Raw genomic sequence first — 27,177 nt, 5'->3', positions numbered from 1 at the left:
TAAGATCGATAATAGCATCCAGTGCTTCACTCGGGGCACTTCTCCTTGCCCCAGAGATGAGCACTGCCGCGGTACCCTGTACCTTCTCGATCATCCTTCGAGTGGCACAATTGTCCACAGCTTTGTGCCACACCAGACAACCCATAGGTGAAAATTGGCCGAACAACCGCCGTAAACATTCAGTCCATCGTCCTCCCCCGGCCTCAGCTCTTAACTCCGTTTCCTATCGATTTGCTACAACAGTAGAGCCCATTCAGTCTCCTTTTGACCTTTTTTTCGACGTTTGTTCTCCAACTTAGTTTCTGGTCAAGAATCAAGTCCAAGTACTTGGCTTCCGAAGAGAGCGGTTGCTACACTCCATCCAGGACAGGTCTTTTAAAAACACTCAGCTTCCTCCGTCGTGTGAAACGGACCAGTTCAGTCTTTTGGCATCTATGCCAAGCTCGTTGGTCCTCGCTCATCTGGACAGCTTCCCAAAGCTCCCTGAACGAGGTTTGTAATAGTAGAGAGGAAGCGGCTACCAACCATGATGACAAGGTCATCCGCGTAGGCAACGACCTTCACCCTCTCCCTCTCGAAAGACCTCAAAATCCTATTGTTCACCAGTCACAATTGAGGAGATAAAACTCCTGCTTGCGGAGTTCCTCTAGTCACTACCTTTCTTATCGAGTCCTATGCCAGTGATGCTTTGACAATCCAGCCCTTCAGCATCGTATCAAACCAGTTTACCAAAAGAGGAGGGACCTCCACGTTCATGTGCACCAAAGCGCCATATATAGACTACAATTTCACGTTATTAAAAGCCGCTTCTATGACCAAGAAGGCCGCCAAAGTGAAGTCGCTTACACCCAAATTCCCCTCGATGTAGCCAACCACATCATGAAGGGCACTTTCATGTGCCAGTGATGCTTTGACAATCCAGCCTTTCAGCATCGTATCAAACCAGTTTACCAAAAGAGGGGGGACCTCCATGTCCCAAAAGCGCCATGTATGGACTACAATTTCACTTTCCCTCTCGATGTAGCCAACCACATTATGAAGGGCACTTTGAAAAGACTGTCTCTTCGTGTACTCATACTGTAGCTGCATACCAGTGAAGGGTAGAGATGGCCTCTAATACATATGTCAATTAGTCTCTCCAAAGTGAGAGCGGCGATGAGAGGCTTATTAGCCTGTAGTCCTTGGGTAGAAAGTAGCCTGGTTTTCCCGCTTTCGGCCTTGCGAGACTTGATCAATGCTCCTCCTTCTCCTCCCTTTGGAAGACCTCCCATTTCTCCATGGGATGTCCATCTTACTCACAAAGGCGAGCTTTGCGCCCCAAGAAGTGTGTATACTTTCAAAGAGTTTTTTGATGGTATCAATACATTCTGCTAACGCAAAGCACACCGTTAAGATGTCCCCTCCATACTCGCAGCTCATAATTTGTATGGGTGGACCCCTTTAGAGTTCAACTCTTGTTCGAAAACCCGTTAGATTACCACGTGCTCCACATGGGACCGATGATCTGGGGGAATTCTGACGGATGCATTGCCGATATCAATGACTGCATGAGTCATCTCATCTCTGTTGTGCTTCCTTGCAAGTCTGGCGTAAGAGGGCGGCTCCTTAACCTTTTCAGCGACCATCTTTCACTTCCGTGATGGCTGTGGACTCCTTTTGGGAGTCACATTCCTTACGTCTCAAGCCAAAATGAGGATATGGATTAAATAGAAGCAAAAGCAATGCACAGTGTTGGATGCTCACAGCTTCTCCGACCATCGCTATATTAGTTTCAGCCTTGGAGAAAATACTGCAGAAGTGGTCCCTGGGCTAAACAGCAGAAAGTGGGGTTGGGATAAATTTCGGCACAAATTCTGCACATCTATCCCTTCTAGACCAGAAAAGGAAACGGATACTACGGAGGATATAGACATTGTGATCAAGCGGATCACGAAGGCCCTGAATGACTCGCTTGTGTCAGCATGCCCTAGTGCCAAGCCAAGAGGCAAACACCGACCGCCATAGTGGACCCCAGAGCTGGTTGGTCTAAGGAAGGATTGCAGAAAACTCTTCAACAGGACAAAAGCCTGTTGTTGAGTTGAGAAAGGCTAAGAACAAATCCTGAGTAGAATTCTGCAGCTCCGTGGAGGATACATCGGAGGCCTCTAGCCTAAGGAAGTTTCTGTCCACGAGACCTATTACGGCAGGCTTGGGATCTGTGGACCTAAAAAGATGGGTCAGCAGAGGGACACCTCAAGGAGGTGTTGTTTATGGCTTTATTCCAAAGTAGAGGAGACATACTTTGGAATAAAGCCATAAACAATATATTATTGTCTCTGAAAGAAAAAGGTGTAAAAGTGGTCGCGTATGCCGATGACGTGGCAATTGCGGTTAGGGGAAAGTTTCTCAGCACTCTAAGAGATATACTTCAGGAAGCTCTACGTGCAACAGCAAAGTGGGTTACCGAAAGTGGTCTACGAATAAATCCGTGCAAGACAGAAGTAGTTTTTTTCAGCAGGAGATACAAGTTGCCCACAGTGGAACTTGACTCCTTGGGAGGAGAGAATGTCCCATTTACAGAAAGCGCAAAATACATGAAAGTTTTGCTGGACAGGAAATTGAAGTTCAAATCCAACATTTTGGAAAGGGCAAGAGAGGACACTCTTGCACTATACACCTGCAGGAGAGGGCTTAGTTGGGGGTTTAGACCGCGTGGGTATATACTGCAGTTGTCAAACCTATAATGCTATATGGTGTTGTAGTCTGATGTACGGCGCTTCAAAAGTACACCTACTGCTCAATACTTAACCGAATCCAAATCACAGCCGCACTGAGGACAACACGAATTTAACTGACGACTGAATTTAATCCTACATCTTATGCCTCTGGATATTGTGGCTACCCAAATTGCAGCGAACACAGCCGTGAGGTTAAGGGAGCTGTCTCATTGGTCATGTGGCGGCAACGGACACTGTGTTATGTCTGATACAATATCCGATGTTCCAAGCAGAGTGGATTACATGCTACCTGAGCCGCTTGTTGATAAAAAGCACTGTACCACTATTCTTGATAGAACCGATTGGAACTACGATATCCCCGGTAACAGAAGTTACATAGACTTATATATGGATGGTTCCAATTTAAACGACCAGATGGGGGTGTACTCTAAAGATCTAGAACTGGTCATATTGAAAAGGTTACCCGACCACTGCAGTATGTATAATGCGGATATCCTTGCAATTAAGGAAGTGGTTGAATGGCTAAGATATAATGTCATTACGAAGATTGGCATATATATCTTCTCAGACAGCCAGGCAGCCATTAAATCCCTGGAGAACGTATTTCTGAACACAAAACCCGCTCTCGACTGTCGCAGATCTCTCAACGAGTTGGCTGAACAGTTCAAAATTCACCTGCTGGGCCACATAGATATCCCAATGAATTGTAAAGCGGACGAGCTTGTGGGACTAGGAACTTCCCTACACATTTTAGGGATAGGAATCTGTGGGTATCCCTCTAGCGACATGTAAGCTAAGTTTTCAGGACCAGGCCCGAAGGACAACGAATAATAGATGGTCACAAAGAAGGGGCTTTGAGCATTCCAAAACTATGTGGCCTAATCTAGACTTGAAGAGATCTACCACTTTGATGTCACTGGCTAGGACAGAAGTCTCAGTCATTGTGTCCGTCATGACAGGTCACTGTCTAATCGGGAAACATGCCGACAGACTGAAGGTTGCCAGCAACGACTTTTGCAGAAGCTGTGAGGACAATGAAGAAGAAGAGACCTGGAACACCTTCTGTGTGTGTATCCCGCACTAGCAGTTAGAAGGAGTTACACTTTAGGTTCTCATTTCTTTGAGAACCTGTCTGATTTAGCGGATGTGAACACTCGCAAGTTATTGGGCTTTTTAAAGCGATCTGAATGGTTCAACGGTAGAAACTAGAAGGTATCTTCATTCTACCGTTCTTCTGTTCCTGTGGTATCACGTCTAAGTGAGTCTGATGGCAGACTGCCACTTAAACCCAATCTAACCTAATGCACAGACCGAATAAAATCAGTTGCAAATCATGAGAGAAATTATTGTTCAAATCAATATTTTGTTAGCTCTACAAACCCCTCGCTCCCTTCTGCTGTCATCACCCTGTCCTTTTCTCTCGTTCGGCTTCGATGACTATTTCATTGACACTGCCCCTGTCTGAAACGGAAACACCACCTTTACTTAAAGGCTGGGGACGAACTGCGCATCCTTCTGGTTTATACGTCAAGTTGTGCGTTTGAAGCATTACTTTTGACTAAAGGTGCCAAGGCACCCACACCCATAGCAGGGGCGGACATGCTACGTTCTAATGCCACCACCGCAGCTCTTGGGTCTTGGGATTCCATTTTGGATCTACTCATTTAAGGCTTCAAAATTTTTCGTACCTATTCTGTAATACGAATATTTCGTCGAGAAGCGAAATGAAAACACATCCGCTCCACTCAACGGTTACTTTAAGGACTCCCTTTACAGGTCCCAGTGCGCGCGCAGCTTGGTTTTGTTCGGCCCATTATAGTATAGTTCGGCCTCCTCGTAGTCTGTCAATGTCTCTTCAAGTGGAAAAATCCCAACAGAAATAGATCGACACTAACTATCTTTGCTTCGACTACAAAGCGACATTCGACATATTTGAGTTCGATAGCCCTGCAAAATGTGTAGAAAATTGCAGGCAGAAATTCACCGCTAGCTGACAGACGCTTGTCAGTTAAAATCTAGAAAAAACCTCTCCGAACTGTCCAAAACAAGATTTCAGACAGTGTACCGGTAAAAACAGTTCTAATGTTCGTTACAAAAACAAAGGCTAAGGTGTATTGATAGCAAAACTAAATAATTAAATCCAAAAAAAACTTAATTCTTAAGTAATCACGAATTTAACAAAATTTGCTTGGGCAGACATTAAGTTCTCTATCTCTTGCTACTTTGTATAATAAAAAGATGAATCATGCCGCTTTACTCATAGTGAAATTGGCTTTCTTTCATTCCAAAATTAGGCAGAAAAACAAAAACACAATTTTACGAACAAATTGTCTGTAATTTTCTGTTGACTTTAACTTTTGCAATTCATTGATACATTTTTATGGTCCATTTTGGAAATTTCCATTTTATTACACTCTCTTCTCCCAGTTAAAGTCGGCAGACATATTAAAATTGCTAGATTTTGCTTCATTCACCCCATGCCACAAAAAGAACCTGTTACGCTTGGGAAATGGAAAAATGGGAATGTAGCCAACAATGACGTGAGTGTAAGGATAATAAAATTAAACTACCTCATGCACGCATCTCCTACTATCGTCGTACAGTCATTCCCTTATAGCAGCAGTTTTTTACAACCCATCCTTTTGCTGAGTGTTGTTATACGATTCACCACCGCTTCTGGTGTCCCAGCCATTCCCATGCCATATAAACTTTAGCCACCAGTGGATTTCTTGTTTGACGTTGGCCATGTACTACACACAAGTGGGGCATTCTCGTAAATATGTAAATGCCTGGTATACATAGGGGCATCGTTTTCATTTGTTAATATCAAACTTCAGTTCGACGTTAATATCCTTCCGTACAGTAGGTTAATTCCGATTTGCCAAAGGCATCATTTTGCAGATTTTGAGAAATCGATTTTATGCTTGAAATGGGTCAAACCTATGGGAAATTGATAATGAATATCCAATTGTCTCGTAAACAGTGTTGATATACTAGGAGAAATAAATGACCACACAGCCTGTTGTTTGGTTAGGGTTAGGTTAGGTTTTAGTGGCAATCTGCCATCAGATTCACTTAGACGTTTTCGTCCATTGTGATACCACAGGAACAGAAGAAGGAAGATGCCTCCTAGTTCCTACCGCTGAACCATCCAGATCGCTTTAAAAAGTCCAATAACTTGCGAATGTTCACATCCGCTAAATCAGACAGGTTTTCAGAGAAATAGAATCTAAAGTAGAACTTCTTCTGACTGCTAGTGCGGGACACACGCGATGTCCTCACAGCTTCCGCAAAAGTCGTTGCTGGCAACCTTCAGTCTATCAGCATGTTTTCCGAAAAGACAGTGACCTGTCATGACGGACACAATGACTGAGACGTCTGTTCTAGCCAATGACAGCAAAGCAGTAGATCTCTTCAAGTATAGATAGGCCACATAGTTTTGGAATGTGACCATCTATCATTCGTTGTCCTTCAGGCCTGGTCCTGAAAACTTAGCTTACATGTCGCTAGAGGCATACCCACAGATTCCAGTATCCCTGACATGTGTAGAGTAGTTCCTAGTCTCCCAAGCTCGTCCGCTTTACAATTCCCTGGGATATCTCTGTGGCCCAGCACCCAAAACAGGTGCATTTTGAATTGTTCAGCCATCTCGAGGGCGGTTTTTGTGTTCAGAAATACGTTCTCCAGGGATTTAATGGCTGCCTGGCTGTCTGAGAAGATCTTGGCCATTCCACCACTTCCTTAATTGCAAGGATCTCCCCTTGATACGCACTGCAGAGGTCGGGTAACCTTTTCGATATGACCAGTTCTAGATGGATCAGAAGAGGAACACCTCGGGGAGGTGCACTGTCTCCTCCCTCTACTTTGCAATATAGCCCTTAACAATATATTATTGTGTCTGGAAGAAAAATGTGTAAAAGTGGTATGCTGATGACGTGGCAATTGCGGTTAGGGGAAAGTTTCCCAGCACTCTAAGAGATATACTTCAGGAAGCTCTACGTGCAACAGCAGAGTGGGTTACCGAAAGTTGCATAGGTATAAATCCGTGCAAGATAGAAATAGTTCTTTTCAGTAGGAGATACAAGTTGCCTACAGTGCAACCTGTCTCCTTGGGTGTAGAGAATGTTCCATTTACAGAAAGCGCAAAATACCTGGGAGTTTTCTTTGAAAAGGCAGCGAAAGGCAACTCTTGCCCTATACACCTGTAAGAGAGCCATTGGCAAAAGTTGGGGGTTTAGACCACGTGTCATGCATTGGGTATATACTGCAGTTTTCAGACCTATAATGCTGTATGGTGTTGTGGTCTGGTGGACGGCGCCTCAAAAGCTCACCTATTGCTTAATACTTAACTGGATCCAAAGGACGGCTTGTTTGTACATCACCGCCGCATTGAGGACAACACCACCTGAATTTAATGCTACATCTAATGCCTCTGGACATTGTGACTACCAAAATTGCAGCGACCACTGCCGTGAGGCGGCTACGGAAACTGTGTTATCCTTAATACAATATCCGATGTCCCAGGCAGCGTGGATTACACCCTACTTGAGCCGCTTTTTGATAAAAAGTACTGTACCACTATTCCTGATAGAACCGATTGGAACTACTATATCCCTGGTAACAGTAGTTACATAGACTTATATATGGATGGTTCCAAACTAAACGACCAGATGGGCTTTGGGATGTACTCTAAAGATCTAGAACTGGTCATATCGAAAAGGTTACCCGACCACTGCTGTGTGTATCAAGCGGAGATGCTTGCAATTAAGGAAGTGGTGGAATGGCTAAGATATAATGTCATTACGACGATTGGCATAGATATCTTCTCAGACAGCCAGGCAGCCATTAAATCCCTGGAGAACTTATTGCTGAACACAAAAACTGCCCTCGACTGCCGCAGATCTTTCAACGAGATGGCTGTTCTGGGTGCCGGGCCACAGAGATATCCCAGGGAATTGTAAAGCGGATGAGCTTGCGAGACTAGGAACTACCCTACACATTACAGGGATACTGGAATCTGTGGGTATGTCTCTAGCGACATGTAAGCTAAGTTTTCAGGACCAAGTCCGAAGGACAACAAAGAGGTAGGCCTAATCCAGAGGTCTACCTCTTTGCTGTCGCTGGCTAGAACAGACGTCTCAGGCATTATGTCCGTCATGACAGGTCACTGTCTAATCGGAAAGCATGCTGACAGACTGAAGGTTGCCAGCAACAACTTTTGCAGAAGCTGTGACGACATCGAAGAAGAAGAAACCATAGAACACCTTCTGTGTATGTGTCCCGCACTAGTAGTTAGAAGGACTTCCACTTGAGGTTCTCATTTCTAAGAGAACCTGTCTGATTTAGCGAATGTAAACATTCACAAGTTATAGGGCTTTTTAAAGCAATCTGGATGGTTCAACGGTAGGAACTAGAAGGCATCTTCCTTCATACGTTCCTGTGGTAACACAATGGACGAAAACGTCTAAGTAAGTCTGATGGCAGACTGCCACTGAAACCTAACCTATACTAACCTAGGCATCACCGAGTCCAAACGGCGTGCTGCACCTCTTTGGGGAGACGTTTTTACATGGCTTAGTAACTCACAAATGTCGCCAAAACTTTAAAGGGATAACCACCGCTGAAATTTTTTTTCGATTTCCTCCCCAAGATTCGAACCTAGGCGTTCAGCGTCATAAGCGGACATTCTAAACATTGCGCATATCCGTTCGTTAAACTGAAAATTACGGATAAGTGAAACTTAATTGATGTATTTTAAGCTTTCCCTTTATCCGATTTCGATTGTATTTTGTATGCGACGAGCAGGCTCATCCGCTGTATTTGGCATTGGTCTTGTGTGCGAGAAGTAGAATGTTGAGGATCGAATCATAGGTTATAAGTCATACGCCTTATTGGCCTGTCGTTTTCGGTCTTAAATAGTTCAGATTGCAAACGATCGGCTCTTATAGCCTTGCTGTTACGTCGGGTTACTGCTACGCTTACCTCATTTCATTTAGGCGGTATAAATTCCATACCATCATCAGAACCATTGGTTCTGTGATATCCTCGTCGCCCGTCACCAACGGTTACCAGCAGCTGGGAAACATTTTCTTTCCATTTCTTAAGCACACCAACTCTAACAACTACAAAGTTTACTTCTTTGTCAGGATAATACGCCTATATTAAAGCCATCGGTTTAATATTTAATTCTTTTTTGAGAATTTCCGAACTTCATTCCGACTCTTGAACATCTCAAAGCGTTTAAACTCACATCTTCCCATTTCTCTTTAATTTTCGCGAAATTGACGTTTCCTCTCTCTCATTTTCTACTTGTTAATACGAGCATCCTACCAACTCAGCTCCTGAGGCGCCTGAAGACCACACTCGTAACGCACCCAATAAAACAATCCGAGTCGGATTACAAGAAAGTTTATAAAGGACTGCCTAACTTAGTGTCCAGTCGATAAACGTACGAACAGTCAGGGAACTCGAATCATCCAGAACATTTCAAAATACCGATTATTCAGATTTTTGTCAATTTTATAATCGTGTATAAACTCTTACTGCACAGTATATCTGTACTTTATCAGTTTGTGATCACTGTACGTCCAAATCGTCCTGACTTGTGTCGGCACCACGTACAATTATTGACGCTTTACATTGATTATATGACGCTTTTAGTTCTGTTCATGTTTCCATATTCCTCCTTTGTTTCCGTACTTTTGTGAATACAATTAGAAGTTGCACTGCACGAAACACAAAGTTCGAGTCATGTTCAATATTTCGTGCTCCATGTGTAACCCATACTCACACCTTAGACGCCGGTGTGGCGATATGAGCGGCTACGAAGGTTATTAAAATGTTAGCAACATATGTACACATATACATACTGCGGTAAAGGTGAGTGTATTGGATAAGGGGTTTGCATTTCCGGACATATTAAAGTACTCAGTAAAGTTATGTAACTTTTATAATAAACAAATCGGAGTTGTTTTTTGAGTGGAGGAGTTTAAAATGAGAAAAAATCTAGATTTCCAAGTGATTTATGGTAAAAGTGGAACAAACGTTTCTCACAACAAATGCGCCCAGTAGTCGGGGCTGTGTGGAGGTCACCGAAGCGCTGAACGCCTGGGTTCGAATTCTGTGGTTTTCCCCTCCTTATGTTGGCGACATTTGTGGGGTGTTCACTTAGACGGGTCTCCAAAGACCCAAAACCAGCAGGGGCTTTTGAGGAAGAGTCTGAAGGCCAGGGCCGAACCTGTTTTATCTTCGCATGCCTATAATTTGCCTAGGCCATCAGCCTGCTCTGGCAAACTAATACGCTCTTTAAGAGGTTGTAAACGGCGCAACGCTTTCAGGTTTATTGAGAAGCTTGATGCGAATATTCCAGGCTGGTACTGGGGCCGATACAAACTAATTGCATTTGGGAAATGTATCGTTGCGGCCAATAGGTTGGCGAGATCTGACCCGGCGCAGCACTGGATTAAGTCAATAAGGAAGATATTCCTTCTCGACCAATGGCACATGCTTGGATACCAAGAATTTCCTCAACTCTTGAATCCATACATAGGAGACTAAAGGAATGTAATCCCAATCTTTCAACCACCGACTGGAAGATTGGATGAAACCTATGGAAATCGGAGAAATGCAGTATTTGTACTTAACTCCGGCTGTCAATAGGTCTGAAGGAGTTGTAACCTACGAATGCAACAAGTTGAAACATTTGAATATGTAATGCAAGGTTAAAGTTAAATTCAAATTTCAAAAAAAAAAAACTGACGGTCTATAGAAGCGGTGGGGTAGAGGAATCAGAAGACGGCTCAGCAGTTCTTGCTTTAAATCCTCCTACCACGGTCAGAATAGGATACGAAGGCACTGAAAGGAGACCCGACAAGCCCTGTGTGGGTGGGTCATCCGGTTGGATTGGGCTCAAGGTGTGCGGCAACGGGGAAAGACAGAACTCAAAAGGTAATTCGACAGCAGCAGCTAATGAAGCATCAAAGAAGGAATCGTCCACACCGCAAGTGTCCAGTGTGGTTCCATTTGCTTTCTCAACTTTCCCTGGATGCGTAAGGAATTTCATCATGACAAAATAGAACGAATCTTGTGAGGATGAAAATCTGGCGGACTCACAAGACGAGGTTAACGCAACAGTGGTGGATATTTGGAATCCTGACTATGGTCAGGTTTCTCCACCATTATAAGACCGCTTCGGCCGCACTTAAGGTCCTTCTGATGGCGAGAAGGTGTGTTGAGGAATGGTTTGTAGATTAAAAAATCGTGGATTTAAAAGATTTAAGGGTGCAAGACTGGGAGACACAGAGGCTGTATTCTTGCAAAGAGTAGTCTAAATGAAAATTTGCCTTTGAACATTCCATTAAGGAACTGGGATATATAACCAACCATTTACAATATATTACTGTCTCCGGAGGAAAAAGGTCTGATAACATGGCAATTGGGGTTAGGGGAAGTTTCCCAGCACTGTTAGATATAAACTTCAAATAGCTCTACGTGTAACAGCCAAGTGGACATTTTAGAAAGCGCAAGAGAGGCAACTCTTGCCCTGTACACTTGCAAGAGAGTCATTGGCAAAATTTGGATATTAAAGTTACATGGACTTCTATACGGATGGTTCCAAACTAGTCGATCTGGTGGACTTTGGTGGGATATCCTTGCTATTTAATAAACTAGGGCTAAGATGATATGTCATAACGACGATTGGCATAAATATCTTCTCAGACAGCCATGGAGCCATTAAAAACGAGATGGCTAAACAGTTCAAAGGACCTTTTCTGGGTGCCTCGCCACAGAGATATTTCAGGGAATTGTAGAACTGAAGAGCTTGCGAGGAACCACCTCTCACATCCCAAGGGAACTGAAATCTGTGGGTATGCTAAATCTATGTAAGCTAAATCTAAGTAAGCAAAGTCTTCAGGATTAGGACTAGAGGACAACAAATGACAGATAGTCACAAAGTGGCGGATATAAGCATTCCAAAATTATATGACCTAATCTTAACTTGAATGGGTCCACCGTTTTGCTGTCGCTGGCTAGAACACACGTCTCAGTCATTGTGACCGTCATGACAGGTCACTGACTGATCGGAAAACATGCTGACAGACTGTAGGTAGAAAGTAACGACTTTTCTTTGAGGATATCGAGGGAGAAGAGACTATAGAATATCTGCTGAGCGTGAGTGTCACGCACTGGCAATCAGAAGGAGTTTCACTTTAGATTCTTATTTCTTTGATAACTTACCTGATTTAGCAGATGTGAACATTCTAAAGTTTTTGGGCTTTTTAAGCGAACTGGATGGTTCAACGGTAGGAACTAGAAGGCTTCTTACTTGTCTTGTTCCTGAACGTCTTATGACAGGAATGATGATGTGAATTCAAACCCCCTCTCAACTGTGAAACATCTCTCCACAATATGCTCAAAATTCAGCTCTGTTCAGATACATACAGTGGTGGCCATATAATTAGGGATAAAGTTTTAAATTTGGAAGAATCTACTTTTTTGGAAATAAAATGATAAAAGTACATCTCTTTTATTGCTAATCCCTAATTATGGTTAGAAACATGTATATAAAAATTGATTTTTTAAGAGCTATAGGAAAGTTTCTCAAAAACAAAAACACATAAAATTGAGAAAAATTCATGAAATCTTTATTAGAATCGATACTACTGTGCGCCTCAAATGGTCCATCCGCTTAGTCCAATTTTGCCATACTCTTTTCAACATTTCGGCCGATATCTTACGAATAAATGCTTCAATGTTGTCTTACAATGCGTCAATTGAAACTTAAAATAGTTTAAAGGCGTTAAATCGCACCATCTAGCCGACCAATTGACCGGTCACGAACGAACGAAATAAAATGTTCACCGAACTCGCCTCCAATAAGTCAATAAATGTGGCACCGTCTTGTTGGAACCACATGTCATGCAAGTCAAGTTATTGCATTTTGGGGAAAAAAGTTGAATATCATCTCACGGTATCGCCTACCATTCACAGTTATGTTACGATTCGCACATCTTTGAAGAAGTACGGTCCAATGATGCTACCAGCCCATAAACCGCACCAAACTGTGACTTTTTCTGGATGCATTGGTAGCTCTTGCAATGCTTCTGGCTGATTTTCACTTCAAAATCGACAATTCTGCTTATTTGCGTAACCATTGAGCCCAAAATGAGCTTCGTCGCTGAAGAAGAAGAAGAAGCGCGCGCTGAACTTTCTTAACAGAGCGCCCATTTTGATAATAAAATTCAATAATTTGCAAGCGTTTTTCGTTTGTAATCGTTTTGTAATTCATGGTTAAATTATAGACCAAATTGAAGATGTTTGACAGTGAAACAAAACACGAAACCTGCGTGAGCTATTTAAACCAGTGTTGTCAAAAAATTAATAGCTAAAAAATCACCCTTTATAAGAAAATATAGGAAAAACAAATTTGCTGAAAAAGGCAAGGAAATTTTTGTCTGGACATATATTTAGGGGCACTTGCGTTTTTTATGTATAAAGTAAAAAAGGGTATAATTTGTGTAGGTTAGGCTAAGCACGCACCTAATGCGCTCTAAAAACTATAAAGTAACCTCTGAATAAAAAATTTTATGTTAGGAATTCATGTCTGGTATTGTGTCCCCACCTAAGTGCCGGTATCTGTTAGACGCGAAAGACGGGCAATGTCAAAGGAAATGCTCCAACGTCTCATCATCTTCTCCGCATACCCTACACATGGTCGTAGTCCTACATGTCCTGTTATGACACCAATAGCTTTACTGACCTGCTTCTTACTTTATTTCAGTAATAGCCTCGTCTTCTCACAATCTGGATCCCCCCATAGGATTTTCGCCGCGCATGCGCATTTGTCGCCCACTCCCTTAACTCGGACTGCGTCGACCCAAAAGGATTCCGGTTAATCAAGTTTATTGACGGCAGTCCTCTGGCCTTCACTGCCAAATCGTCTGCCCTTTCATTTCCCCCTACTCCGTTATGGTAAAACAACCAAACGATGCGGATTTTGGCATCCTCAGAAAAGGCTTTAATCTCCTTCTTACACTGCAAGACTGTTCGTGATCTTACCGTCCTGGTTGTTATTGCCCTTATGGCAATTTTACTGTCGGTAAAGATGTTCACACTTGACATCCTCACGTTAGTACCACACCACTTCACGCATTCCGCGATAACCCGTATCTCCGCCTGCAGGACCGTATTATGGTCAGGCAGTCTAAAACAGATCTCAGTCCCTGTGTTCTCAATGTAGACCCCCAGGCCCACTCTGTCCTCTAGCTTTGATCCATCTGTGTAACATGAACTTCCAGAGAGTAATACTTCCGTCAATCCAAGACTGTGCCGATGGCAGCAGTGCCTCAATCCATTCTCCCACCGCCTTAAGTCTGATAGCCGCAGTGACTACCTCACATTTAATCTATATGTCAATGGGTCTGATATCTAAATTGGCTCCAATACGCTAGTGGACGTGGTCCTCATCGCTCCGCCTATGCAAAGACAGGATGTTCTCTGAACCTGTTGTATGGTCGTTATATTGCACTTTTTCTCCATAGCAGTCCACCAAACTACTAAGACGTAAGTAATCTAATCACGCTCCTGTAGAGCAAGTGGACTATCCTCGGATTCAGGCCCCATTTCGAGCCTATGATCCGTCTACATAGTGTCCAACATCTGTAAGCCTTCTCTCCTGAATGTGACACCTCCAATTCAGTTTCCTATCCAAGATCACACCTAAGTATTTGACCTTGTCAGATATCGAAATCGTTTTATTGAGGAAACATGATGCGTTAAATTGGCCCACTTTCATCTTCCTCGTGATATTTCAGTTTTCTCTGGGTTAACGTTGAGACCTCTGGGTCTAATCCAGTCATATGTCATATGCAAGACCCATTCGGCCCTTCTGCAAAGCTCGTTCGGATTTGTGTAACTTAACTTGGTTTTTCGGGTTCTTAATATTCAGTTAACCCAAATATTTAGTTTGGTATCCCTGTCATGTTCTTCAACTTGGGGTTAAGCTTGCAACTAACATTTTTTACGAACCTGGGAAACATTAAACCAAAATCCTTGTACATATTGGAATAACTCATCAAAATTTGAACTCTCCTTTTTTTCCTCAAAGCTATCTCGGCATTTTCCGATACCTTTTTATGTGGTTAAATACGAGGATTTGAGAGAATACTAATTAACAACTAAATTTCCCATGAGCATTCCATTAAGGAACAAGGAATACTTCTCTCATATAAATGAGTGTAGTCCCATTAAAGTTAAAGTGCAATGATAAGGGGCATCCTTTCTTAAGCCGAGTCCGAACGGTGTGCCGCATAGCGGCACCACTTGGTAGAGAAGTTTTCACAGAATACCTCTCAAATGTCGCCAACATTAGTAAGGGGATAACCACCGCTGAAACCCAGACGTTCGGCGTCATAGGCGGACATGCTATTCTCTGCGCCACGTTGTCCTCCTGCGAGATCTGAGAGAATAAGACTAATAAATCTATATTTTTAGTAGAAACCCCATAGTTTAACACGTCTAGTCCATGTAGTGATCCGCAAATGCTTTCATAGTTTTTTTCATTACTTCTTTATGCAAATGGTGATTCATTATTTGAGTATTCTAATGTTAAGGTAGCATACCACACCATGATATAGCACCACCCTAAAAGTACAATATTTTGTAGTCTCCATCATAATGAATGGCCTTTAAAGTATACTAAAGGTGAAGTTTCTTGTTTGAAGATGTCGTTTATATTTTTACCACCCAAAAAACATAAAACTTGACCCTCAGTACCCTTTAAATGTCATAGGTTAGGTTGAAAAGAGGATGCGGATATTAATAAGCCTCATGCCACTATGGATATACACCTAAGCCAGTCATCGGCTTGAAGTATATATGGCCACCCCTGTAAGTAAGTCCCCGAAAAAAATATGATCAATCAATCGATTCTCTATTGCTGGTAATTGAGAAGTTCTTCTTTCACCGATTAGCTACAACTTTGCTATGTTTTTAGTTAGCTTGGCCACCTTTTGCTTTAGCGCCTTAAAGCAGCTCTGGCACTTTAATACTGAAATTTTCTTACTTATCATAGGTAAAGGTTAAAAAAAATGATGTACCATTGTTATGTAGAATCTCAAAAAAGTATTATATATGCTCCTTAGTTAATCTTAAGCTATTTAGGGTAATTAATAATTCTGCAGAGCCTGATTTTCGAATAAAGCCTAATTAATGGTCGACAGTGGTCTTCCAATGATTAACTTTGGTAATACACGCAATAAACTTTGCGTTTCAGTGGCATGTATTGAAAAGTACTCGAAATACAATTTTGCTAAAAGAAACATTTCCAACAAGTTTTGGTCGTTAATAAATGAGTCGCTTTGACAGAAAATGTTGAATTTTTTTTTTATGAAAAGGGTTAATGATTAATGGCTTCAATTAATTATAATGTCTTGCAAGAGATACAAAAGGAAAACCTTTGAATGGTGTTTCACCTTAAGTAGCTTGTCACAACACATGTTCGTCCTTACATAAAGGGGTACTCCTTTTAAATGTCTTATTTTTTAATTAATACAAGTCAAAGAGATACACTTTTAACGTCTTAAGTAAAGGGTGATTTTTTTGAGGTTAGGATTTTCATGCATTAGTATTTGACAGATCACGTGGGATTTCAGACATGGTGTCAAAGAGAAAGATGCTCAGTATGCTTTGACATTTCATCATGAATAGACTTACTAACGAGCAACGCTTGCAAATCATTGAATTTTATTACCAAAATCAGTGTTCGGTTCGAAATGTGTTCAAATTTTGACAAATTTTGTTCAGCGATGAGGCTCATTTCTGGTTGAATGGCTACGTAAATAAGCAAAATTGCCGCATTTGGAGTGAAGAGCAACCAGATGCCGTTCAAGAACTGCCCATGCATCCCGAAAAATGCACTGTTTGGTGTGGTTTGTACGCTGGTGAAATCATTGGACCGTATTTTTTCAAAGATGCTGTTGGACGCAACGTTACGGTGAATGAACACATTTCGAACCGAACACTGATTTTGGTAATAAAATTCAAAACCCAACAACTTGCGAATGTTCACATCCGATAATTCAGAAAAGTTCTCAAAGAAATGACAACCTAAAGTGGAACTCCTTCTGACTGCCAGTGCGTGACACACACAGCAAATGTTCTATTGTCTCTTCTTTCTTTCGGGCCTGGTCCTAAAAACATAGGAATGTGAAGGGTAGTTCCTAGTCTCGCAAGCTCGTCCGCTTTACAATTCCCTGAGATGTCTCTGTGGCCCGGCACCCAGAACAGGTGAATTTTGAAATGTTCAGCCAACTCGTTGAGAGATCTGCGGTTTTTGCGTTCAGAAATATGTTCTCCAGGGATTAAATGGCTTTCTGAGAAGATTTTTATGCCAATCGTCGTAATGACATTATATCTTAGCCATTCCACCACTTCCTTAATTGCAAGGATCTCCGCTTTATACACACTGCAGTGGTCGAGTAACCTTTTCGATATGACCAGTTCTAGATCTTAGAGTATACCCCAAAGCCCACCTGGTAGTTTGAAACCATCCGTATAACTAACTTCTGTTACCAGGGATATCGTAGTTTTAATCGGTTCTATCAGGAATAGTGGTACTGTTAATTTTATCAAAAAGCGGCTCAGGTAGGGTGTAATCCACAGTGCCTGGAAAGCTCCCTTAACCTCGCTGCAATTTGTCTAACAACAATGTCCAGAGGCATAAGATGTACCATTAAATGCAATGCATCAGATGGTGTCGTCCTCAGTGCGGCTGTGATGCCCAACAAGCCATCCTTTGGATCCGACTAAGTATTGAGCAGTAGGTGGACTTTTGAAGCGCCGTCCACCAGACCACAACACCATATAGCATTACAGGTCTGAGGACTACAGTATATACCCAATGCATACACGCGGTCTAAACCCCCAACTTTTGCCAATGCCTCTCGCAAGTATATAGGGCAAGAGTGGACTTTCTTGCCCTGTCCAAATTGTTGGATTTGAAGTTCAATTTCCTGTCCAGCAAAATACCCAGATATTATTCGCTTTCTGTAAATGGAACATTCTCTCCACCCAAGGAGACAGGTTCCACTGTAGGCAACTTGTATCACCTGCTGAAAAGAACTACTTCTGTCTTGCACGGATTTATACCTAGACCACTTTCGGTAGCCCACTTTGCTGTTGCACGTAGAGCTTCTTGAAGTATATCTCTTAGAGTGCTGGGAAACTTTACCCAAACCGCAATTGCCACGTCATCAGCGACCACTTTTACGCCTTTTTCTTCCAGAGACATTAATATGTTGGTAATGGCTATATTCCAAAGTAGAGGAGACCGAACACCTCTGCTGACCCATCTTTTTAGATCCACAGATCCCAAGCCTGCCGTAATGCATCTTTTAGTAAGAAAGTTATTAATAAACTTGCGTAGAAACTCCAACTCATTCATGATAGACGTCGGTTTTACATTATTGAAAGCACTTTCAATGTCAAGAAATGCTACCATTGTATATTCTTTGACAGCGAGAGAACCCTCTATGTAGCCGACTAGGTCGTGAGGTCTGTTTCAGTGGATTTGCCTTTACTATATGCATGCTGCTGCTGCAACAGGCGATCTTCAGGGATCTTTGCCCTAAGATATGTTTCTATCAACCTCTCAAGAGTCTTCAGCATAAAGGATGACAGACTAAAAGTTCGAAAATCTTTCTCTTCGTGTGGTAAGGTTTTCATGCTTTCGGAATGAAAATTACCTTCGTGTTCCTCCATCTCACAGGTATATATGACATTCTGATACAAGCAGAGTATATCTGCCTAAGCCAGGGAACCAGTCTATCAGACACAGCTTGTAAATACAATAGTTCAACCGGTGATACATCATCTACCCAGGATTTGTTCTGAGCCTTTCTCAGCTCGCCCTTATATTTTCTTAGCTCAGCCTTATAGATGTCCTAATCATGTGGTGCCCTTGTGGCTTTTGTCCTGTTCCAGAGTTTTCTGCAGTCTTCCTTAGACCAACCAGCTCTGGGTTCCACATAAGGATAAGAACCACGTCAAATCCCCCTGCAATTAGGAGGACCTTTAGTGCCAATGGAGACTTACAATGGTGGAGACTTATCTGTAGAAACCGGACCATAGTCAGGATTCAGAATCGAGCTGGACATAACAATACGAGTTATTTTCTTTCCAGATGTGAACTTCAGCGGATAGAAACATTCGTAGACCTCGGCAACCTCTTAGAAACAGATTAAATTTTAAGGCACATACAACGACAATGGTTGTTAAGACTTATAGTTCACTTGGGTTTATGAAAAGATGGAGTAGGGAACTGAATTATATCTCTATCACAAAGAATTTATATATTTCTCGGTTGAAAAGAGGGTGTAGATATCCGCCTAAGCCAGCAATCGGCTTTTTGTGCGCTCTAAAAACTATAAAGTAACCTCTAAAAAAAAAAACTTAAGTTTGGAATTCCGTGCTACTTACAAAATCCTCAATTGTTTCCAATACCACTCCCCTAGATTGATTAATGTCTGGTATTGTGTCCCCACCTAAGTGCTGGTATCTGTTAGACCCGAAAGCCGGGCAATGGCGAAAGAAATGCTCCAACATCTCATCATCTTCAGCGCATGCCCTACACATGCTATCAATTGTCGCACAGATTTTACATAAGTGAGCTCGTAGTCCTATATGTCCCGCTATGATACCAATAGCTATACTGACCATCTTCTTACCTACTTTCAGTAATAGCCTCGCGTTCTCACGATCTGGATGCCCCCATAGGATTTGCATCGTCCTACCGACCGTTTCGATGTTCCACAATGTTGCATGGGCATTCGTCGTCCACTCCCTTAACTCGAACTGCATCGACCCGAAAGGCTTCGGGTTAACCAAGTTTATTGACGGCAGTCCTCTGGCCTTCACCGCCTAATGGTCTGCCCTTTAATTCCCCCTTACTCCGTTATGGCCCGGCACCCAAACGATGCCGATTTTGTCATCCTCAGAGAAGGCATTAATCTCCATCTTACGCTGCAAGACTGTTCGTGCCCTTATCGTCCTGGTTGTTATTGCCCTTATGGCAATTTTACTGTCGGTAAAGATGTTCACATTAGACGTCCTCGCGTTAGCACCACACCACTTTACGCATTCCGTGATCGCCCGTATCTCCTCCTGCAGGACTGTATTATTGTCAGGTAGTCTAAAAAAGATCTCAGTCCCTGGGTTCTCAAAGTAGACCCCCAATATCCTGATCTTCCAGATGGCAATACTAGGTTTCAGTCAATCCAAGACTGTGCCGATGGCAGCAGTGCCTCGCACTCGGCTTCAAGGTTCATCTCAGGTATCCGATCGGAAACCTCTTCCCTTCCTTCCAGGTTTCCTATCGTAGACTCGACTATACCGCGATGGTATTACCTGCTCGTATACTCTATCCATTCTTCCATCGCCTTAAGTCTCAAAGCCGCAGTGGCTGCCTCACACTTAATCTGTATGACTATGGGTGTCCAGTGCCCTGGTGGACGTGGTCCTCATCGCTCCGCCTATGCCAAGACAACTTGTTCTCTAAACCTGTTGTATGGTACTTATGTTGCACTCTTTCCCCAAAGCAGTCCATCAAACTACTGATTCGTAAGTAATCACCGCTCCCGTAGAGCCAGTGGACTATCCTCGGATTCAGGCCCCTTTGGTCTAATCACGCTTCCGTTGAGTCAGTCGACTATCCTCCTAAATGTGACACTTCTAATTCAGTTTCCTGTCCAAGATCACACCTAAGTATTTGACTTTGTCAGATATCGAAATAGTTTTATTGAGGAAACGTGGTGCGTTAAATATTTCAGTCTTCTCTGGGTAAACATTGAGACCTCTGGGTCTACCCCAGTCATATTGCCATATGCAAGACCCTTTAGGCCCTTTTGCATAGCTCGTTCGGATCTTTACCCCCTAGAAGTATTATAACATCGTCTGCGTAGCAAACGGGTTCAAATCCCTCCTCAGTCAGCATCCGTAATAGGTCATTTATGATGGTCATCCAGTGGCGATAAAATGCCCCCCCCTATGGTGTGCTTTGTGCCATTATCCCCCTAATATTTATACCATGGGACGCACCATTTATCCACCTGTTCTTTAGCATATGGGTTATCCAGTCTCTAAGGACCGGGTCCACCCGGTACTGGTCTAAGGATTGTATTAGTGTGTCGGTCCGCACATTGTTAAAAGCCCCCTCGAAGTCAATGCATACTGCCAGGGTTTGCGTTTTGATTTCGAACGATTCTTCTATTTTATGCACAACCTCGTGCAGGGCATCTCCACCGACCTTTCCTTGATATAGGCATGCTCTTTGTATTTAAGCAGTTCGCTAGATGTCTTACTCTTTATCATGGTCTCCACAATACGTTCCATGGTTTTGAGAAGAAAGAACGTAAGGCGTATGGGTCTGTAGGCCTTTGGTGTCGCATAACTTGCCTTGCCGGTCTTGGGTATAAACACCACCCTTGCCTCCTGCCAGGCAAGTCCTAGGCACGCTGTGAAAATATTGGCCAGATGAGGCGCCAGATATTTTCATCAAATGTTAAAAAATATTTTTCCATAACTTATTTTAAAATTTAAATTAGGACACTCTAAAAAACGCCCGGTATATATCTACATACTCGTATAAGAACACTAACACATGAACATACTTTAGATTCATTTTGAAAGATAACACAAAAAATGTAAAGGGATGGATGCATGTCCACCTCATTTGTTGTGGTATGGAATATAAAAAAAATATCATGAAAACAAACAAACACTAGAGAACTATTGCAGTTACCCCCACACCACATCATAAATGAGGCAGAGGTCCCCACCGAAGGTTAAATTATATAATAAACAAATACTATAAACAAACATTGGTCCTCTCTTCTCTCTATGTATGTGTGTGCGTGCGGTGTATAGTAAATGTTGGGGTCATTAGCTATGACTCATATTCACACGATATCCTTAGACAAAACGACCCTGCCTTTCGCTTAACCCACAATCGTTTTGGCAGTACCACAGCGTAGTGACGTCGTTTCTAGATCTCTGTACTGTCTGTATGGCGTTGTTAAATACGAGATGTTGTCCCCACTTGAAGAGACAATTGAAGGCACGTTGTGGTACACTTGAATAGAGGTGAACTTAGAGATTTGTCTGATTGTCAAGGAAGGAAGAAACTATTCACATGAACAATGCATAAGAGGAAGAAGAAAACAGCACGTTTTTATTATATATAGTATACGTATGTATGCATCATAGAGGAAGGACATCATATGCAAGTTTTCTCTAGATAATACAGGGTGCCACAGGGAAACCTACTTTTTTGAAAGGTCAATAGAAACAAAAGTACTTCAGTTATTACTTTAATTCTTTTGTTTTTTGGGAAAACAGTACCTGATTTTGTGTTTCATGCAGTCTTGAAAATTACATCGGATTAATGGCGACCCCTATTGGGCATACACTAATTAAGTCGATTTTTGAAATACGTGTCCACTCTTTGCAGCATGTCAATCGGTATGTTGCCACAGCATCGCGAATGTTGTTTTTGAGGTATGCTTTGGTCCACCCACATAAACCAGGGATACCAAATTATCCCATAAAAAGAAATCGCCGAAAATGTGAAAGTGAGGTCGTCACTGGGAACAACTATCGCATCTTTAGGCAGGTTGACAGTCTGTATTTCATATGCATTTTGACGGGCAAGAAGATCGCGTTCTGTAAATTCTTGAACAACAACCAATTTATAGGGATGACATTTAAGGTCTTGATGGAGAAGGCCACCGTGGCAGAGGATAACATGTCCGCCTATGACGCCGAACGCCTGGGTCCAAATCCCAGCATGAACATCAGAAGATTTTTTAGCGGTGGTTTTCCTCTTACTTGTGCTGGCTACATTTGTGAGGTATTCTATCATGTTAAAACTTCTCTATGCGGCACGCCACACAGTGGGAAAAAAATAAAAAAAAAACTAGTAAAAATATGCCGTGTGAGAGTTGAGACATCTCATTGAAATTTGGAATGGTTAGAGCTGTGTTTGGGAAATCGTGTGCAAAATTTCAAGGCCCTAGGTGGTACACAGTCCCTAAAGTTGGTCACTTTAGTTTGGGCTGCCAAATCTTCATTTGTGGTCCGATTTTTGCTGTATAGTGCTCAATAATCCCTGCAAAAAAGTTCGGTGGAGGTACGAGTATACAATATCTCCACTGATTTCGGAGATATACGAGTTTAAATTTTAATTTGTTAAAATTTTGGCATTTGTGGTTCGATTGTCATTTTATGCATCATTTGAAGTCGTGACAAAATTTACGACGACTTTGCCGCTACAACTGTCCATATCTGATTATTCAGTTAAAAATTATACAGCTTGGAAGACAAAAAAATGTAGATGAATGGAATGCAAAAAATTTATTTTTTGCATCTGGAAGATCATGTAACACGGATGGATCAAAGCTAGAGAACACAGTGGGCCTGTGGTCTAGACTGCGACACTGCTGCCAGCGGCACATTATTGGCTCGACGAAACTCTGGTATTACCATATGAAAGTTCATGCTTCACATATGGATGAAAGCTAGAGTACAGAATGTGCCTAGTTTCTACATCGAGAACCCAGGGACTGAGAACTGTGTCTGATTACTTGACCATAATACAGTCTTGGAGGAAGAGATCCGGGCGATCAAGGAATGCGTGAGGGGTGCGATGTAAACGCGAGGACGTCGATTTTAAACATCATTGCGGACCGTAAACTGGCCATCAGGGCAATAACAACCAGGATGGTAAGGTCGCGAATAGTCTTGGAGTGTAAGAAGGAGATAAACGCCTTATCTGAGGATGGCACGATCCGCACCGTTTGGATGAAGGGCCAAAGCGAAAAAGGGGGTGTGAAAGAGCAGACGATTTGGCAGTGAAGGACAGAGGACTGCCTTCATTAAACTTGGTTAACCCGAAGCCTTACAAGTCGACGCAGTTAGAGTTAAGGGCATGGGCTACGAACGATGGGTAGGACGACGAAAATCCTATGGGGAAATCCAGATTATGAGAAGTCGAGGCTATTGCTGATAGAACTAAGCAGGAGGTCAGTATAGCTTTCGGTATCATAATATACATAGGACTACAAGCTCACTTAAGCAAAATCGGTGAGGCAAGCGATAACATGCGGAAAAGATAATGATAAATTGGAGCACTTTTTACATCATTGTCCGGCTTTTGCTTCTAACAGATACCGGTGGGGACACAATACCAGACATGAACCAACTAAGAGGCGTGGTATGGAAAACAATTAAGGATTTAGCAAGTAGCACGGAATTCCTGACTTTGATTTTCAACATTGACATATTGATTAAGTGTGAGACAGCCACTGCGGCTATAAGACTTAAGGCGATGGGAGAATGGATTGAGAATAGGAGCAGGTCATACCATCGCGGTATAGTCGAGGCAACGTTCGGAAACCTGGAAGGAATGGAAGAGGCTTCCGATCGGATACCTGAGACGACACTTAAGGCCGAGTGCGAGGCACTTCTGCCAACGGCACAGTATTGAACTGACAAAACTCTGGTATCACCATATGCAAGTTCATGCTACACATATGGATCAAAGCTAGAGGACAGAGTGGGCCTGGGGTTTACATTGAAAACCCAGGGACTGAGAGATTCGGGCGATTACAGAATGCCTGAGGTGGTGTGTTGCTAGCGCGAAGACGTCAAGTGTGAACATCTTTACCGGCAGTAAAATTGCCATAAGGGCAATAACTTGGAGTGCAAGAAGGAGATTAACACCTAATCTGAGGATGGTACGATCCGCATCGTTTGGGAGCCGGACCATTGCGGAGTAAGGGGGAATGAAAGAGCAGACGATTTGGCAGTGGAGGCCAAAGGACTGCCTTCAATAAACTTGGTTAAACCGAAGCCTTACGAGTCGACGCAGTCAGAGTTAAGGACGTGGGCTACGAACGCGCATGTAACACTGTGAAACAGCCAAACGGTCGGTAGGATGAAAAAAATCCTATGGGGAAATCTAGATTGTGAGAAGGCGAGGCTATTACTGAAAGGATGTAAGCAGTAGGTCAGTTTAGCTTTCGGTATTATAACAGGATATATAGGACTACGAGCTCACTTATGCAAAATCGGTGCGGCAAGTGATAACATGCGGAAAAGATAATGAAAAATTGAAGCATTTTTTACATCATTACCCGGCTTTCGCGTCTAACAGATACCGGCACATAGGTGGGGACACAGTACCATACATGAACCAACTAAGGGGCGTGATATGGAAAACAATTAAGGATTTTGTAAGTAGCGCGGAATTTTTGACTTTGATTTTCTTTTTCGAGGTTATTTTTTTTTGTATTTAGAGAGCACAACAAGCCGATTACTGGCTTGTATGTCTATGTATGTCCATAGTGGCTTCGACATAATAATATCCGCACCCCCTTCCTTTCATGTTCTCAACATTGTTTATGTAAAATATTTTTATTTTTTATTTACCATTTACATTTAATTTCCAGTTCCCTAAAAAAGTTTAATTTGGGCTTTGCTTTAACATAAACCTCTGAGGTCGCATATACATATGTACCTACATATTGGGTTGCCCAAAAAATAATTGCGGATTTTTCATATAGTCGGCGTTGACAAATTTTTTCACAGCTTGTGACTCTGTAATTGCATTCTTTCTTCTGTCAGTTATCAGCTGTTACTTTTAGCTTGCTTTAGAAAAAAAGTGTAAAAAAAGTATATTTGATTAAAGTTCATTCTAAGTTTTATTAAAAATGCATTTACTTTCTTTTGAAACATCCGCAATTACTTTTTGGACAACCCAATGTATACACACAACAGCCAAACATATTTACTTTTGTTGACTTGTTCATTTGGAAAATTTGTTATAATAGCTTTTATTCATTTGCACCCTGCTAATAGACAAAATATGAAATGCCTTCCATACTCTGTGGATACATGAGGTTGACTAACCCCTCTGGCTTCGCTATACACCATTTGACTAGTCATAAAACAGATTAAGAAAGTTTTCAAGGAGACCCCCATACTCCCCTATGTCATATTAAGCACAGTATTCAAGTTAATGAGCAATTCCCAGGTGTAATTTATCCGTTGTGAAGGTAGAAGTCTATAAATTTCTAAATAGCTACATACACCCCCAATACAAACAAACAAAATGGGTTTTAAGGTAACAATCTGGCCTTGAATGTATGCTTGTGTAGCAGCCAACTTCTCCCAATTTAGCTTGTTTTTTTGGTTAATAAGACAAACATTTCATTTTGTTGCGCTTCAATGCGATAGTTTCGGTGAATGGACAACAACACCTTTTACATTTTAAAATACCAGCGTGGCGTCTCCAAAGGCTCACGCACTGCTGCTAATGGGATTGTACGCAATTGTCTTGGTTATTTTTATCACTTACCCATGTCTCTTTGTTGCTGTCCGGTTCGACGAAAATCAAATGCGTAGCCGTCAAATACAGGGTGCCAACAATTGGATTTTTCGTATTGTAACGATCAATCATGCGGACATTTTCAACCTGAAAGTAGAATGAGGACGAAGAAAATAGAAAAATCAATAACAATTTTGTGAAATCATCTTCTAGGGAGCTGTAAAATAAGAACAAAAGCAAACTTTCAATGTAAATAATTGGCAATTTCGTTTGTCAAAGAGGAAAAAAAGAAAACGTTATGCGTACGTAGTATAAATAACCTTGGCTTTCGTTATTTGGCCACACGATGTTTCTTTGCAGTGTTAAAAGATGACTTTTGAACTTGGCTGGTTGCTATACCAATTTACTGAGCTAGAGGTCACAAATAGGTGTTTTGACATGTCATGAAATGTGACATGCATACATTTTCGCCAACTTTCATAGATAAGAATATGTTCTCCGAATCCCATACTGCGATGCGTATGATTAATGTTATTACATTTATTAACACTCATGGTTAAGCTTAAGTCTGGTGGGAGTATATAATGCCTCGGTGGCGTATGAGAGTAAATTCACATGTTTATGTTACTCATACGCAGCATATTACAAGGTAGAAAACCTAATCATATGAATCAACAAAAATATTGATTACACTGTGGTGCACAAAAAAAAATCCTAGAAAAACTGATTAGGTTATGGGAGTAGAGGCCAAAAATTAAGTCACACGTGTCAGTGAGAAGTAAAGAGTAGGAGAATTTTCCCAACTTCAGAAACATTTTGCAAATATTCGGCATATACTAACGAAAAGTTTGCTAAAAACAGCCATACATTCTTTCTACTCCATGGAGCGTATAGATACTCGTAAAGCGTAGGACAAAGGAGCCTATTTAGGCCTTGATGATTGAAGAGGCTTTTAAATATTTTTGTTACATAGATGATATTACAATACTTCTAAGGGGAAGGAGTTATGCGAATCCATTCGATAAAAACCCTGGCAAGAAGAAGAAGAACAAAGGTGTAGAAATGAGACCATCAACGAAA

The 27,177-nt window shown here is 42.0% G+C and overlaps 1 protein-coding gene across 3 annotated transcripts in view; it reads right to left on the bottom strand.

The window, feature by feature from the left end:
• The window catches only part of LOC106085444 (myotubularin-related protein 6), a 139,163-nt gene that overhangs the window by 88,927 nt on the left and 23,059 nt on the right, over positions 1-27,177 (bottom strand). For all 3 annotated transcript variants that reach the window (XM_013249699.2, XM_059369025.1, XM_013249697.2), the window contains one exon: positions 26,128-26,244. In XM_013249699.2, the coding sequence (XP_013105153.1) occupies positions 26,128-26,244 (117 nt within the window). The remainder of the gene's footprint in view (positions 1-26,127; positions 26,245-27,177) is intronic.

Source organism: Stomoxys calcitrans, chromosome 5 (genome assembly GCF_963082655.1).
Source record: "Stomoxys calcitrans chromosome 5, idStoCalc2.1, whole genome shotgun sequence".
In the NCBI taxonomy this organism is placed as follows: domain Eukaryota; kingdom Metazoa; phylum Arthropoda; class Insecta; order Diptera; family Muscidae; genus Stomoxys; species Stomoxys calcitrans.
Note: the sequence above shows the minus strand (reverse complement) of the source record. Positions and strands in the feature narration are given on the sequence as shown.